Here is a 15148-nt window from a genome sequence, read left to right as displayed (position 1 = left end):
GACTTTTGAGTGCAGACTTAACAAATCCCAGCTCAGTTTGAGACATTTTTGAAATCTCTTTTGAAACTCTAATGACAGAGACATTTCCCAATCCTTTTTCTCAGATGGAATACCAGAGATGCAAAAATTTACATTCGTTCTCCATTTAATCTCATTTTTGTCCAGGAGAAATAATTGAGATATTTGTGACCAGTATTAAGGGTCAATTTTTTGTATAAATAATAATGATATAAATAAGCCTTCCGTTGATGTGTGGTTTGTTAGGAAAGGACAATATTAGTATAACTATTTCACTGAAAAAAATGACTTTCGTGGATTTTTGTCTTGTTTTCCAGCAAATGTTAAAAAAATCTTGAATCAAGATGCAATTTCTTGACGAGCAAAATGACCTAAGAATATAAATCTTGTTTTTGGACAAAAATTATTAAATTTCAGGGTTTTTTGCAAAAAATCTGGCAATGGGGTAAAAAAATAATCTTGAATTAAATTTATATTTTTCTTAGTCATTTAATTAAAGATTATTTTTCTTACCCCATTGTCAGATTTTTTTCTTGTTTTAAGCAAAAATTCACTGAAATTTCATATTTTTTTGTCTAAAAAAAGACTTATTGCCTTAGGTAATTTTACTCATCAAGAAAGTCACCACATTTTCTGTGCAGGCACAGCAATTTTACAAACTCATCAACCAAAAAAACGAACAAAACATGTGGAAGATATAAATTCTTCAGTTCAACAGGCACAAATCTCGTCCTGTTGTTCATGATAAGATCCCTGTTATTAAAACTCTTTCCTCTCTCGCGTTGTTATGACAGAACAGGATTGTATTTGCTGTTTATAGTTTAACGCTGTATGAGACGGCGTCACAGGCAGCCCACACACAGGGTCGCCGGAGAGGTTTTGAGTCTTACCACCGGGCATTCATAAAAATTCTGATCCCAGACCTGCCACCACGATTACCATCGATGTAAGCACAGGGAAGAAACTGACCCCAGATCAGAATCAGCACCGCTTTAAACAGAGACCTGCGATTCTACAGGGAGGGTTTTATTACAAGTCTGCTCAAATATACAGACTACACACAGTCTGACCTGTGTTACCCCAGACGCCCATGAGAGAAAGCCCCGACACACACGGTCCAATAAATGAAACGCACATAACACACACGTGCGCACACACAGGACCTGTGTGTACAGATGCAACAGCTGCGCAATTCAGTTTGTGTCAAAGTTCTAGATTATTGTCACACAGATCTTAATGAGTTTCAATCCCACACACAACAAATACACACACGCTTGTGTAAACATCACACAATCCTTACGGTCGGCATAACAACAAGCTGATACTTCAATCCTCCGCCCTATTGAGAGGACATTTGGATGTTGTCTTATAGGCCATCGTTCATCATTATTTGCTTTTTTTTACATGGGAACATACCATCCACAAGCTATAAAACAAACAATAAGAATATTTTTAATATTAGTTTCATACAGCATTTTCTGGCCGATCGTGTGCAATCGTAGACGTCCAAATTTGAAGGTGTGGTTAGCCAAGCATCACAAATGCGAACTAAACATACGGGACAAAATACACAACTAAAATAAAGCGAAAAGGTCTTTGCACGTACGGTCCGAAATTTTCGTATGTTTTTCACATTTGGCGCCCGTTTGTACTGTGTCTCTATTTAGTCAAAACGCCTCTCAAAATGCTTGCAACAGATGCCAAAAACGCAGGAAATCGAATTTATTTAGTCGGTCATCATTTGCATAAAGTTGAACAATTATCAATTTCGTCGTTGGTCACGCCCACTTCCTGTCACCGACGATCACTGTCGCTCGCCGTCGCCTGCTCTCCGTTGAAATGAATGACATTGCGTCGCTCCGCCGCTGCTAGTTCCTGCCGGTGTTATGTAAGTGTTCACATCTTTAAATGCGAATGATTTACATTACAATTACATTTATTCATTTGGAAGACGCTTTTATCCAAAGCGACTTACAAGTAGGAGAGCACAGAATCATTTTGTCAACACGCTAAACAGTACCGTTAGTCTACTGTTTAGCGTGAATAACATTATAACACAACTTTAAATGCATGCCTCATGCTTTCATTCGAATCAAACACTCTGGCGCACATAAATCAACACTTGTATCATAAACGTCCTCATCAGTGAACGAAGCCTCCGAACGCATGTGGTGAGCAAACGTGCAGCGTGATAAATGTGTCCGTGACTCCGAATGAGGCCTGTCATGAACCCAGCTCTCCGCTCTCCCCCCTTTCACCTAATGATGGGGGAAATCGCTGGAATTAAACACACATGTCAGCGCTGCTTATTTGCTTTAATAAGGTGAATTTGGGGAGATTGAAGGGCCTGTTCACTTAAATTACAGCTGGACTCGCTAGGGCACAACCTCTGCAATTCATCCTGCGATCTAGTGTCGCATTTCACATCTTTCTCCCCTTCTGAAAATTCAACACGGTTTAACTATACCAACCATATTGTTTGGTCTGATTTGTAGTTAAACTAACCACACATTTACCACGGTCACATAGTTTCAACATGATATAGTTATATCGTCCTTTTTACTTTGCATTGGTTTCCAATTTTAAAAAACACTTTTTTTAATTTACAGTAAATCAGGTTAAGCAGAAATTGGTATAGATTATATCCATTCAAAATCAGCTCAAACCAAAGCAAACGGTGGCCATGTGCTTTCCTGTAAATTCCTCATCCACTCATAAACTTCGGCATCATTGGCTCTGGGAGTATTAACAGGCTAATGGAAAAGTGCTGTTGTTATGTCTTTATGACTTGCTCTCTGGGTCCCTCCACAAGGGGTGAAAGAGCACCTCTGCGTGCCCGAGTAAGGGTGCTAAATCACCAAGATCGCAGGGGACACTTTGTGCACACTTTGGTTCTCTCAATACTTCAAAGACACTAAAGTCGAACCGTAGTTACTCTCAAAGATCTCAACATCTATATGAAACTACACCTCATTAACAGGTCATGACTTCATGTGTGTTGCCAAGAAAAAAGGTTTTGATGGAATTCAAGGAAAATACTTTTGAGAGTTATATAAAGTCAGTTTTTTTTCACAGGCACAACAATGAGCGCATTTACATGCACAATATTAAGCCGCACATTGAGTCCGAAATTTCCATCCGTCGTAAAATAAATTTTGACCGGGTTAAATTTTTTGTGTTTTTTCGCATCCGTCAAGCATTTTGAGTGGCCTGTTTTAACTATTCAGAGACAGCGTACAAACCGAATCCAAAAACAAAAATTTCGACCTTTACTCCGATTATGCTTAAAAAACTGAAAACAAGTTGGTCATGTAAACGTGTAAAACGTTTTTTCTTTTGTGTGAGAAAGCTCATAAATGACGTAAGCAAAACCCGTTCGGCAGGGGTAGTTGTTTGCCCATTACTCCTATTTCACGCTGCATGTAAACGCCTTCACTAATGTTCTGTTAATGTTTTGTTCACATGCGCATGTCTGAAAGCGCAATGGTAAAAGTCCCAAACAGAAGTAATAGTAAAATAACCCCTAAAAGTCTGCCCTCGATTCACGCAGTTGATGTAGAAATGTCAAAATTAAAACCTTTTGTTGCATATGCAGGTACTGCGGACATGAGAAGAGATATTAAAATGCAGCTTCTGACGTTTCCCAGCTGCATTTTTAATGAATGCATTTTTTATTATTTCTTAACAGACTATCCACGCGAGAAACCTGGCAAGTCTCGAACTTCCATGTAAGCGCAGTTTTATGCAAAGCCAGTTATACTAGCATGTAACCTTGTTCTTTTTAAGCTGATTTTTGATAGATATCCGTTTATTTCGTGCATGTACACGCACTCATTGTCAGGTCAAAGACACAATGCCAGATTTTCACTTCATAATAACAATGCCTAAAAGAATTAGCAATGTAGCTCAGTGGTCAGAGCGTAGCGCTAGCAAAGTCAAGGGTTCGATCCCAGGGATCGCACGTTCTCTCATGAAAATGTATAGTATAATGCAATGTAAGTCGCTTTAGATAAAGCATCTGTAAAATGCATAAATGTAAAAACGATATTTTCCCAATGTCTATTGAAGATGTTTCCAAGAAAAAATAACGAATCTGTCAATTTTATGTATCATTTTTTACAAATGTTTTTTTTTTCTCTTTTTTTGGCTCATAATACAAGAAGTTACCCATGTGGCTCTTGCTGAGCTTTTTAGCATGTAAAATGGTATTGAATTGAAACGGTGATGTTTATAATAGCACAGTTTTTGTGAATACAAATATTGTGACACACCTAACTAAAGAATTTCAGATTCAGTGTTAAGTTTTTTTTACCATCGATGACTGTTAAACAAGCATCTGGCTGCCACATTGTTGCCAATATTGTCAATTGTAAAAAAGAAGTACTTCATGTTGCCTCAAATTAAACACATGCACTAAAAGTCATTTGCACACTTTTATATTTGTAAAGGCTATTATAAAGACTTTTGAAAATAAAGTAGCAATGAATTTGAGACATTGAAATCCAAGAGTCCGGTAGTCCACTAGATTAAACAAAACCATATTCCATGAATTCAATCAAAACAGTTCTCCCACCAAACAAAACCTTTTGTGTCCAGAATTAGAAGAAAGGAAAAGTGTGGTTTATCGATTCAAATGAGCGTACCAAAGATCACTCGCACTGAAACGTATGTGGATGTAAAGTTAACTTTTTTTATAAACAAATGAAGTGCTAAACGTAAATGAACACATCTTTCAGTAAATGACTAGAGGCAGGTTAACACTAACCATCTTTTTTAAAACGTGTTTCAGACGGGTAAAGGATGCTGTGTGAAGACCTCATCGAGACCACTATCACTGACAGACTTTTACTCCTGCGAACGTGATCGTATTGTTTTCTGGTGATAAACTGAATCTGTGTGAAGATGCACCCTGATGTGATGCACACATCGGCACACAGACGAATGACACAAGAAAAAGCGCAGCGGCGACATCTGTTGGTGAGAATCTGCAATTACACCAAACAGACCACAACTTTTTTTTGGTTGGAATGATTATTAAACTGATTTAGAACGCAAATCCGATCAAAGATAGTTTTAAAACATTTCTCACATAACAGAGAACCAACTAAAGGTATGATGTGGGTAGTTATAATATACTTAAAGACCCACTGAAGTAGTAAAGTATAATTTTTTTTAAACAGTCAACAGCATTAATTTTCCCTCACAACTTGCAATCTGACAAGAAACTGATGTGCAGAATGATGTCATAAAAATTGTTGATCCATATTGGCTGAATGCTTCAATCTCTTAAATGTAAATTGTGTTAATGTTTTGGTGCACAGTACAATAGTTTAAATATCGCAATATGTTGGCAAACATATTCCCTAAAAGCCCAACAATCTTCAGTTTATTTTCCACGAGATAAAATAATATAATAGAAGTTTCATGAATTGTATACAAATCTAATTTACCTTGCAGGACGAAGCCAACAGAGATCCATCTTCCTTCCAGGACAGACCCTGAATCTGATCTGCATGCTGTTCCAGTACTGAAAAAGAACAGATCATAACACAGCTGCTCTCCTTCACATGGGTCATTTTATGTATGTTCACACACTTCATATGATAATGTCAGAATCGATGCCTGATGAAAACACACGTGATGTAAAGAGGATCACACACAGTAGGCATGATGATGCTGTGGAAAAGCACACGGCACACAAGTGGGTATGTAAGTTTGGAGAAATGTGGTGACAGCACACCGGGCAAAGAGCATGTGATGGATCTCAAGCTACGTTCTGACCGCAAGCTTAAACCTCACCTAGTTTCTTTCATTTATATCATTATTCCAATTCATTACTTAAAGGGATAGAGTTTACCAAAATCATTTTTTTGGAACAAAAAAGCAGACATTTGGAGAAATGTCTTAGTTGTTTTGTGTTCATGGGGTTCAATGTTATTTTTGTCTTTAGTGTTCTGCAGAAGAATGATCCATCACGTGTGGGCAAAACATCAGATCAGCTGCAGTGTGAACGCAGCTTCAGAGATCTGCTTGCGTTGTGCAAAACAAAACCCCGGCTGTCCACAAATATGTGTTTGATTTTGACAAAGCAAAGTATTGTGTGAAATGTCCAAATGTTAAACTGGCAAACAGAGAGAGAGAGAGAGTGGGAGAGATCTGAATGAGAGTGAGAGTGAAATGTGAGGTTTGTGGGGAAGCACCAGCAGGTGGCACCAGAGAGTAGCAGCCGTCATGGGGGCCTCCTGAAACATTTACCTCACTTCAACGCCCAGAGGACTGTAACAAACACACACATTGCACACACAAACAAACAAATAAATAAATCACACATAGACAAAAAACTAACAACAGACCAGACGCAGACAACATTTATGAAGTGCACGATTCAGACGGCGAGTGTTACAGCTTTCATGGCGTGTCCCAGTTAACATAATGGGTCATTTTAATGGGATGCTTCACCCAACAATGAAAATTCTGTCCTCAGTGACTCACCCTCGAGTTGTTCCAAACCTGTATAAGTTTTGTTGTTCTGCTGAACACAAAGGAAGATATTTGGGAGAATGTCAGTAACCAAACAGATCTCATTCCCCATTTACTGTCATAGTTGGAGAAAAATTACAATGAGAGTCAAAGTGGCATGAGATCTGGATACTGACATTCTTCCAAATATCTTCATGTGTGTTTAACAGAACAAAGAAATTAATACAGGTTTGGAACAGTCTGCGTGTGAGCAAATGATGACAGAATTGTCTTTTTTGGGTGAACTGTTCCTTTAAGCAGTTGTAAAATCTGAAGAGATCAGCTTTTACCCGGCGCGACTCAGTTTTCTAAAGCGTTTTTGAAAAGCGAACCCTGCCTTTAAATCAGGTGACGGTTGTGTGTTAACACAATTAAAGGTGTGTTTGTACCTGTGAGGGCGGAGTCTCTCTTGATGTCCCACACCTGGACTCCCTTTGTGGACGCCACGGCGAGCAGATCTGAAGCCGCAGGGTGGAAGAGAACGATCTCCAGCCGACCGTCTCCTGGAGTCAGAGTCACCTCTGCACTGCCGGGCTGATCCTGACCCGCATCGCACACACGCCACACTTTCACCTGAAGGACAAACGCAATATTTCACATATAATATTACCCCAACAAACCATAAATGTTTTAATTCATGTTCCTGGTTTGCAATAATGACCTGAAGCTTGCAGGATTGTGTGACACATCAAGACATTTGAGACCCAAGACAACAAAACCAGTCTTATAGGTCAACTTTTAGAAATGTAGATTTTTATATAACATGAAAGCTGAATAAATAAGCATTTAATTAATATATAGTAAATTGTTAGGATAGGATAATACAATGTGGACTAGTCTTTGCGGCAGTGACTAAACGTCTGACTACGCAAACACTGAACCTAGCTCAGACCATAGCTCACCGTCTCATCGGCCGAGCAGGTTGCCAGGAGGTAGTCATCAAACGGAGAGAAGTCCAGGTCAGTTACCTGGTCTGAAACAGAGAGATCAGGAAGAGAATTAGGACAGACTCATCTGGGTCGAGTGCACATGGGTTTATTATTTTTAGTGAATGTTAACATCTTCCTCATGAGGTGGAAACAATGCCACACCATCCAAGCAATGTTTTATTTACTGGAGGGATCTCAACGGACAAAACAACCTTATTCAGAAGCTTCAACAATCACACTTTTCAACATGGTTATCTGAATCGAGCCGTAAGATCACCTACATTTAGGGCTGTCGAACGATTAATCACGCGATTAATCGAATCCAAAATAACAGTTTGTGTTCACATAATTTCATAATGTCTGTGCACTTTGCATATTAATTTTGTATTTATAAAAACATACACAAAAGTGTATAAAGAAAAATATTAAATATAAAAATGAATAAACATTTATATTAGGGCTGTCAAATGATTAATCGCGATTAATCGCATCCAAAATAAAAAGTTTGTGTTTACATAATATATATCTGTGTTCTGTGCGTATTAATTTTGTAATTATAAACACATACACATACATACATATTTAAGAAAAAGATTATATAAAAATTAATAAAAATGTATATGTTATTTAAATTACTGATAAATAAAGTTAATAATTTTTGCGAATCTTAAAATCTGCACATTTTAAGTTAGAATAACTCCACGGTTGTCTTAAATCTCAAAAGGAGGGATGTTTAATGTGTTTAGTGGGTGACATGATCATTGCTGTTTACAAAATTAGTTTCAAAATTATTTTATATTTTTATATTATATATATTCTTTTTTACACATAACCAGCAAATAAATTCTCACTCTGTGTGTGGCTGCCAAGTGTAATGTCAAAACATTTATCAAGGAAAATATAATTTCAATCCATAAATTTCTCAACCTCATGCCATTTTATGTGTATATGACTTTCTTACTTCAGCCGGGCCTTTGAGTAATTCTGAAAACAAATATCCTTTTTGGGTAATCTATTAATTTAATGGACAGATATTAGATACCTTTCTTGTTACCTCATGAGCCAGCTTGTATAACCATTCCGTCATTTTATTTTTCAATAAAAGAACTTGAAAAACGCCTGAGAATATGGAACATTCTTTTAAAATTCACATTATGAACATTCCTATTTATCGTCTTAAAAACACTTTGAGAATCCAGCTCCTGGACCAAAGCGTGACAAAATATAGTTAGAGAATAAAGCTCTATTTTTTACCAGCATGGCAGGGAATCTGGGTCACGGTCCATTTCCCTTCAGGTCCAGGATTCAAAGAGGACAAGCCGACTATTCCACCACCTAAAAAGAGACGGACATTTATATCAAAACACCGTTTACAAAACACATACAAGCCATGACAGACTGGTTTATAGAGTGACCTGAGGTTAATTTTGCACAGTGTGTTCAAATGTTAAGTGAAGATAGGAAGTACCACAAACAAACCAGAACTGGCCGCCTAGCACGACAGCAGAGATTGAAAACAGTAGATGTATGTTTACTAGATCTGCTCTTACCAGCCTGATCTGTGTTGAAGGCCACCAGACTGCAGCTGGATTTGATGTGGTTGCCCTGAGAAGTGAAGCTGCCACCTCGTACATTAGCAATCCAGCCCTGGATAGACAGAAAAAGACTTCTTCAGGAACATGCTGTGAAATACTTCACAGGTTTTCGGAAATGTCCGCTTCAACGTTTCTGTTGTCGCTGCAATGGCTGGGCGATAAATCGTGAGATTCATATGCTCTCAGTTTCTTCGAAATGCTTTGAATGGTTTTATCCCTTATTGTGTTTAAACTGCAAAAACATTCTCTTAAACCCATTGCGGCCAAAATTTGCGACCGAAATCTCAGCACGTTAAAAATAAAATACGACCTCACGTTGTGTCAATCACATTTACACACTGCCTCCGATTTTCGTCCGTCATAAAAGAATTCGGACCGGTTTGATTTGCTGCGTTTTTCACTTCCGTAGCAAGCATTTTGAGCGGCCATTTTTAACAATTCAGAGACACCATACAAACGAGACCCAAATACTCAAAAACGCAAACAATATTTCGGACTGTATGTGCAATGACCGTTACTCTGGCCTTTTCCTCCTCTTCTTAGTATTGCTGTTCTGATGTCGATTTTATCTATTTATATATTTCATCCTATTTAACTATGCTGTTGTACAACCTTGTGTTTTTTAAAATGTGCTCTATAAACCGAATTAATTACGGTTAAATGCCGCCACACCCGAAAGCCAGAGGGCGCTCTTGCGCAAAAACTCTGAATATAGGAAACCGAAGAAGAACGATTAGTTCCATGAAATGCCAATGGTCACATTCTATCGCTGTTCTTCTTGTAGTGATCTTAGATCGAGCAGTACTTCCTACTGATCAAACAGCCGTAGTTCACGGAGGAGCTGTGCGTAACACACCATCTGTGTCTCGTTTTGAAAGGCTGCGTTCTCTGGAGGTCTCATTTAAAGCCTGCTACGTCATCGTGGCTATCTCGTTTCATAAAAGCGGGTAGAACACTCTGTATGCACCCTTGGCGTCGGCCAACGTCTGTTATTTGAATATACAGCAACAGTGGCACATTCAATCAAATATGTTGTGTTTAAATGTTAACACTTTACAGTTTGTGTCACGTTTTTTGGATCTTAGCAGGCACAAGTGCACAAGCAAGCACAACAGTAAGGCAATTTTTTTTATTTGTTTAACTCTTTTATCACTGTTTAGGGTAGAAAGTAACCAAACTTTTACCTCTTAACTCATGTAGAAATTACTTGAATTAATTGGACAGATGTGTGAGTGCAAAGTGTTGTCATAGCAACGTGGTACTTCCTGTTTCCTTTTCTGCCAGCATGTCCTTCGCAGGATCCTAAGTTGAGAATCCTCCGTGTACCGAATCCTTTAGAGCATGATACCTCTTGAGGACACAAGGATGCAGCCTTACGAAACAAGAAACCGCTACAGAATCGATTTAAACATGTATAATTAGCGTGAATGGTGATATATGTATGTCGCTCAGCCCTACGTCAGGATCTCAGGTCAACACCAATGAAGTTTCACTCCCCACATTCTAATCCTGCACCATAGGTTTCATCATTGTGGTTGAGATGAGGTCAGATGACAGAGAAATGTAAAAGCCACAGTGTTTTTATTGCCAGCCATATTGACATGAATTCAAAGTCTAGTGGAGGCGAAATAGCGCATAATACCCAGTTAAGAATGCTTGAAATGTCTTGAGAGACCAAAACACAGCACCGATCAATGAAGTAAACTATCTAAACATTTCATCGGCATCACAAACAGTAAAGAGGAAATGAACGGAAACTTCTTGAGCAAACAGTGAACGCACAAACACACACACAGGCTTTCGACACAAACTTGAGGAAGTGCAGAAGAGCTCCTGCAACGCATAGCTGAGCCGTCCTTTCCAAATGCAAACATGAAACAACACGCAGGGTGAGCAAGTGACTTTAAAGAGCCACGAGAAACCAAAGAGCCCAGATTCAGGCCAGCAGAGACCAATGAAAAGATGTCATGTAAGATCAGTGGGTTATACCACGACCCAGAAAATGAGCGTTCTGATCCAACATAAACAGCAGCTTGAATGAACATTACTTTAAGTCACTTTAGATCAGCCAAGTGTGCATGCACGCAATGTAAACTTGGATGAATTCACATGCCGCCATCTTCATTTTGAAGCAAGAGAGTAATCTGGATTTACACCAGAATACAAACCTTAGGAAGCATACAGCATCATCGTGACATCAATCACAGCACATCAGCATCATGACCATAACTTCTGCCTATCAAACGCCACATTTCATGAGGAATGAATGACTATTTGTGCACCATGTTAGTCTCATAGATTCAATTGCATTCACCGTAAATTCATTACAATTTGCAAATCCATTTCACTAATGCAATCGATGTGACATTTCCAGGCGAAACAACATTTTACAGCTACAAGAGATTCCCCTTGAGTGCTTGAAACATCTCTGTCCATCCGGACCACAGATATTGAGATCTGGACGCTAGGCACTGAGATCTTTATAACCCATCTGAGACATTCTCACCACCACATGACGTTCACATGCTCACAGGTCAATCTTTAATAGTGTGAACTACTATCATGTGATTGAAAAACAAGTGAAAAGGGCACAGTTGCAAACGTATTGTACAAACAAACCAGGAATCCAGAGACTCCAACATTGAGGATACACCATGCTCGATGTTCACCCTAAATGGCATTAGATCTACATCCTCCCTTAATAGCTAGTGAGTTAACCTATAATAAATATATACATATAATAAGTAGGGATGCACCGATATGTAAATTTTGGACCGATAACCGATAATTATTTAACACTGGAAGCTGATAACCGATATATTTGGCCGATATAGAGTATCTAAATATTAATATAAAATTCCCTAAGACTGAAACAAAAGGCAAAACGTGGACAACTGCTTTTATTTGAAAACATTCACCATAGAAAACAATGAGCTATCTTTCGCTCCCTGAAAATCATCAACCAAGCCTACTTTACACTAGTAAACGATTCTTTAACCTTCAAACTTTTCTGGTACATTTAATAAAGAAATTATAGATGTTCTTCAAGAAAAATGTTCTCAGTAACCACATGTGTAACCGGACTCAAGACAGAAAGCCTTCATACAGCAGTCTGATTTAAACTATATGCTTTTGTTCCTATAATTTACACATTCATAAATACTTTTTCTGTTTTGTAATGTTTTGATAATAGCAGGAAGTAAATGATCACGACAGAAAGACAGAACTGTACTGTATTTTAACTGCGAGCAGCGTGCATATGAAGTAGTTTAACCAGAGGAAATGTTGAAGATTTATCGGCTTTAATATATAGGCATAAATTATCGGCCGATAACATTAAAAAATTTAATTTATCGGCCGATACCGATATGGCCGATAATTTATTGTGCATCCCTAATAATAAGTCAATATAACCTATAATAAACATGATAAATAAATTCCTTCCTGCAAAGTGCCGACGCAACGCAAAGGTCAAGGGTTCGATCCCAAGGATTGCACATACTCAAATATAAATGTATAATATAATGCAATGTAAGTCACTTTGGATAAAAACGTGGGCCAAATGCATAAAAATATATATTTATATATATATATATATATATAAAGAAAGTGACAAAATGACTTTAAAGGACCAGTCTACCCAAAAATGAAAAATGTCACCCTTGAGTTGTTCCAAATCTGTACAAATGTCTTTGTTCTGATGAACACAGAGCAAGATAGTTGGAAGAATGCTTGCAACCAACAGTTCTTGTCCACCATTGACTTCCATAGTAGGAAAAAAAGACAATGGTAGCCAAAAGTGCCCCAGAAATGTTTGCTTTCCCACATTCTTCAAAATATCGTCTCTTGTGTTCAACAGAACAAATAAATGTATAGAGATTTCTAACAATTTGAGGGTGAGTAAACGAAGACAGAATTTTCATTTTCCTTTAATACTGCATAACTGCTAAACTGACAAAACAAAGCAAGGAGTGATGAAATGATCTCTAATAACCAGTTGAAAACTGTTCAGTAAGACTTTAGGTGAGATAAACACATGGATACTCGTTCAGGTTTGGAAAACCTGATGGTATGTAAATGATGACACAATTTTCATGTTTGGGTGAACAGTCCCTTTAAGCAGTGAGGCTCAAAAAGGTCATCTTCATGAATAAAGACACACCATGTTAATCTCAGGTATGTGAAGCATTTACACTGAACGTCTGTGAACCACGCCGGGCTGTTTTTTTTTACAACCACAGATGTGATGCAAGCAAACAAGATCTCTTATCTGTCCACGTGGACAAAGTTCATAATAAAGCATTGACTGTATCACAGCAGCGCAGTTGAATCTGATTTTCATATGTAAAGTTACAGCTGTGACAACAGAAGGCAAAATAACCACTATTACCAAAAAATAGACAACATGATGAGTGTGAAGTAAGGCTTATTGACAGAAACTACATCCACCGTGGTACATTTTTGCAAGCTGCGACATTTGATGAGCAAAAGTACTCAATGAAATCCATAAACAAATGAAACAATAACTAAACATCAATTGACAACATGCCAATTTACCTGTCATTTACAAAATAAGCCTTTTGTTATTTTAAAAACAAATCACTAAGTTTAGCTTTTTACTATTTCTATTACCCCACACAGTCTAAAGAATTGAATGTCTTAATCCTCATCCAGTGCCTTTCCTGGTGTTGTCTAGGGCAAAATGCAAAATAAAAACGCAGACTCGTATCAGTGCAGTAATGGAGCATCTCAATGGACCATCACCTGAGTCATGACATCATCTCAAACACAAGATCAATGTATGTCTCGTCTCGTGCATGATCACTCATGAAAGTGGACGACGTTTCATATGTTCAGCATGAAGGAAGTTGAGACATCCAGCGCATCTGCACCACTCCTTAATGTCGACTCAGCCCAAAACCATAATATAACATAATATCGCTCTCATACCGCTGGATACCGTATGCAATAGGGTTGTACTCACATCTTTCTTCGGGATTTTCGGAGTGGTGTTCTTATATTTGGAAGTCTTAAAACGATTCATTCTGCCGTGGTCGCGCGTTTGAATCTTCCGGGTGTCTGGCTTTGCGTGTTGGGATCTCTATCGTATGAATGCGTTCTCTTTACGCAGAGTTGGCGTGTGCGATACGCGCAGCGCTGCGCTGATTTACTGGTTCGACTAGAAGGGATACAGGTATCACCACTGGGCATGCGCACTTCGATACCGCATCATTTTTGTCACGCTGAAAACAGTTTATTCATATTTTTGTATTATTTAAGGTTAGTTTTAGAGTTGGGGTCGGTGCAGGCGGTAGCTGCTGGAATTTATGGTAATTATATGGTGAGATTTTGCACCACTTCCGGTACTTCTGTATCTCTTCTAGCAACAACCCTGGTTTACAGTTCTTATGCTCGCTCAGTTAATCGAGGGTTGAATAGCTGCGTAAGGAAACGCATTCGGCGTTTTTTCTTTCATTAAACTGACTTGACATACTGATCAATTCAGTTTGTACCTCATAGAGTTTCGGTCATACACCCCAAAGACCTGTGCAGGATTATTATTCTGCATTTTTTATTAATATTGGAATAGGTCATTCACATGTATTCATTCAGCAGGCGCTTTTATCCAAAGCCACACTTTTTTATCAAATTTATGATGAAATGAATCAACTATAGGAACTTTTTTGCAGTCAGTCCATAGTATTCACAAATGTATGGTCTCAATACTACATTTACTACACATTTAACTTACTATAATAAATGCAGGTTAAACCACACTTGGGACTTTTGTATTAAAACTACGATAACTACAGTATTTTAAGACTAATATTGTGACTTTTGGTGACTAACATGCCAGAGGTGAACATCAAAACGACTGTTAAAAACTTTTTGAAAATGTGTTAAGTAATATTTGATTCTTGTTGTTTAATTCCTGTCTGATAATTTTTGGAATTGATCGCAAAGATCCCGCTACAAACCATATTGCTCGCCAACATAATGCATCGCTAGTCTTCAATGAAGAATGGCAAGGCTAGTCAAGAACATTGTCTTGGACACCAGTGCGCACGCGTCACTTGCACACGCATG

General features: G+C 38.2%; 1 protein-coding gene across 1 annotated transcript in view; it reads right to left on the bottom strand.

Annotated features, from left to right (window-relative positions):
- The window catches only part of coro7 (coronin 7), a 109568-nt gene extending 95416 nt beyond the window's left edge, over positions 1-14152 (bottom strand). Inside the window, exons 1-6 of the mRNA XM_056752177.1 lie at positions 14046-14152; positions 9017-9113; positions 8721-8801; positions 7440-7510; positions 6927-7110; positions 5469-5545 (exon numbers count right to left, since the gene is read on the bottom strand). Coding sequence (XP_056608155.1) covers positions 5469-5545; positions 6927-7110; positions 7440-7510; positions 8721-8801; positions 9017-9113; positions 14046-14105 — 570 coding nt within the window. The 5' untranslated portion in view covers positions 14106-14152. The remainder of the gene's footprint in view (positions 1-5468; positions 5546-6926; positions 7111-7439; positions 7511-8720; positions 8802-9016; positions 9114-14045) is intronic.
- Positions 14153-15148: the final 996 nt, after the last annotated feature.

The sequence above is a fragment of the Triplophysa dalaica genome, chromosome 7, assembly GCF_015846415.1.
Source record: "Triplophysa dalaica isolate WHDGS20190420 chromosome 7, ASM1584641v1, whole genome shotgun sequence".
Lineage (NCBI taxonomy): Eukaryota > Metazoa > Chordata > Actinopteri > Cypriniformes > Nemacheilidae > Triplophysa > Triplophysa dalaica.
This window is presented reverse-complemented; position numbering and strand designations above follow the sequence as displayed.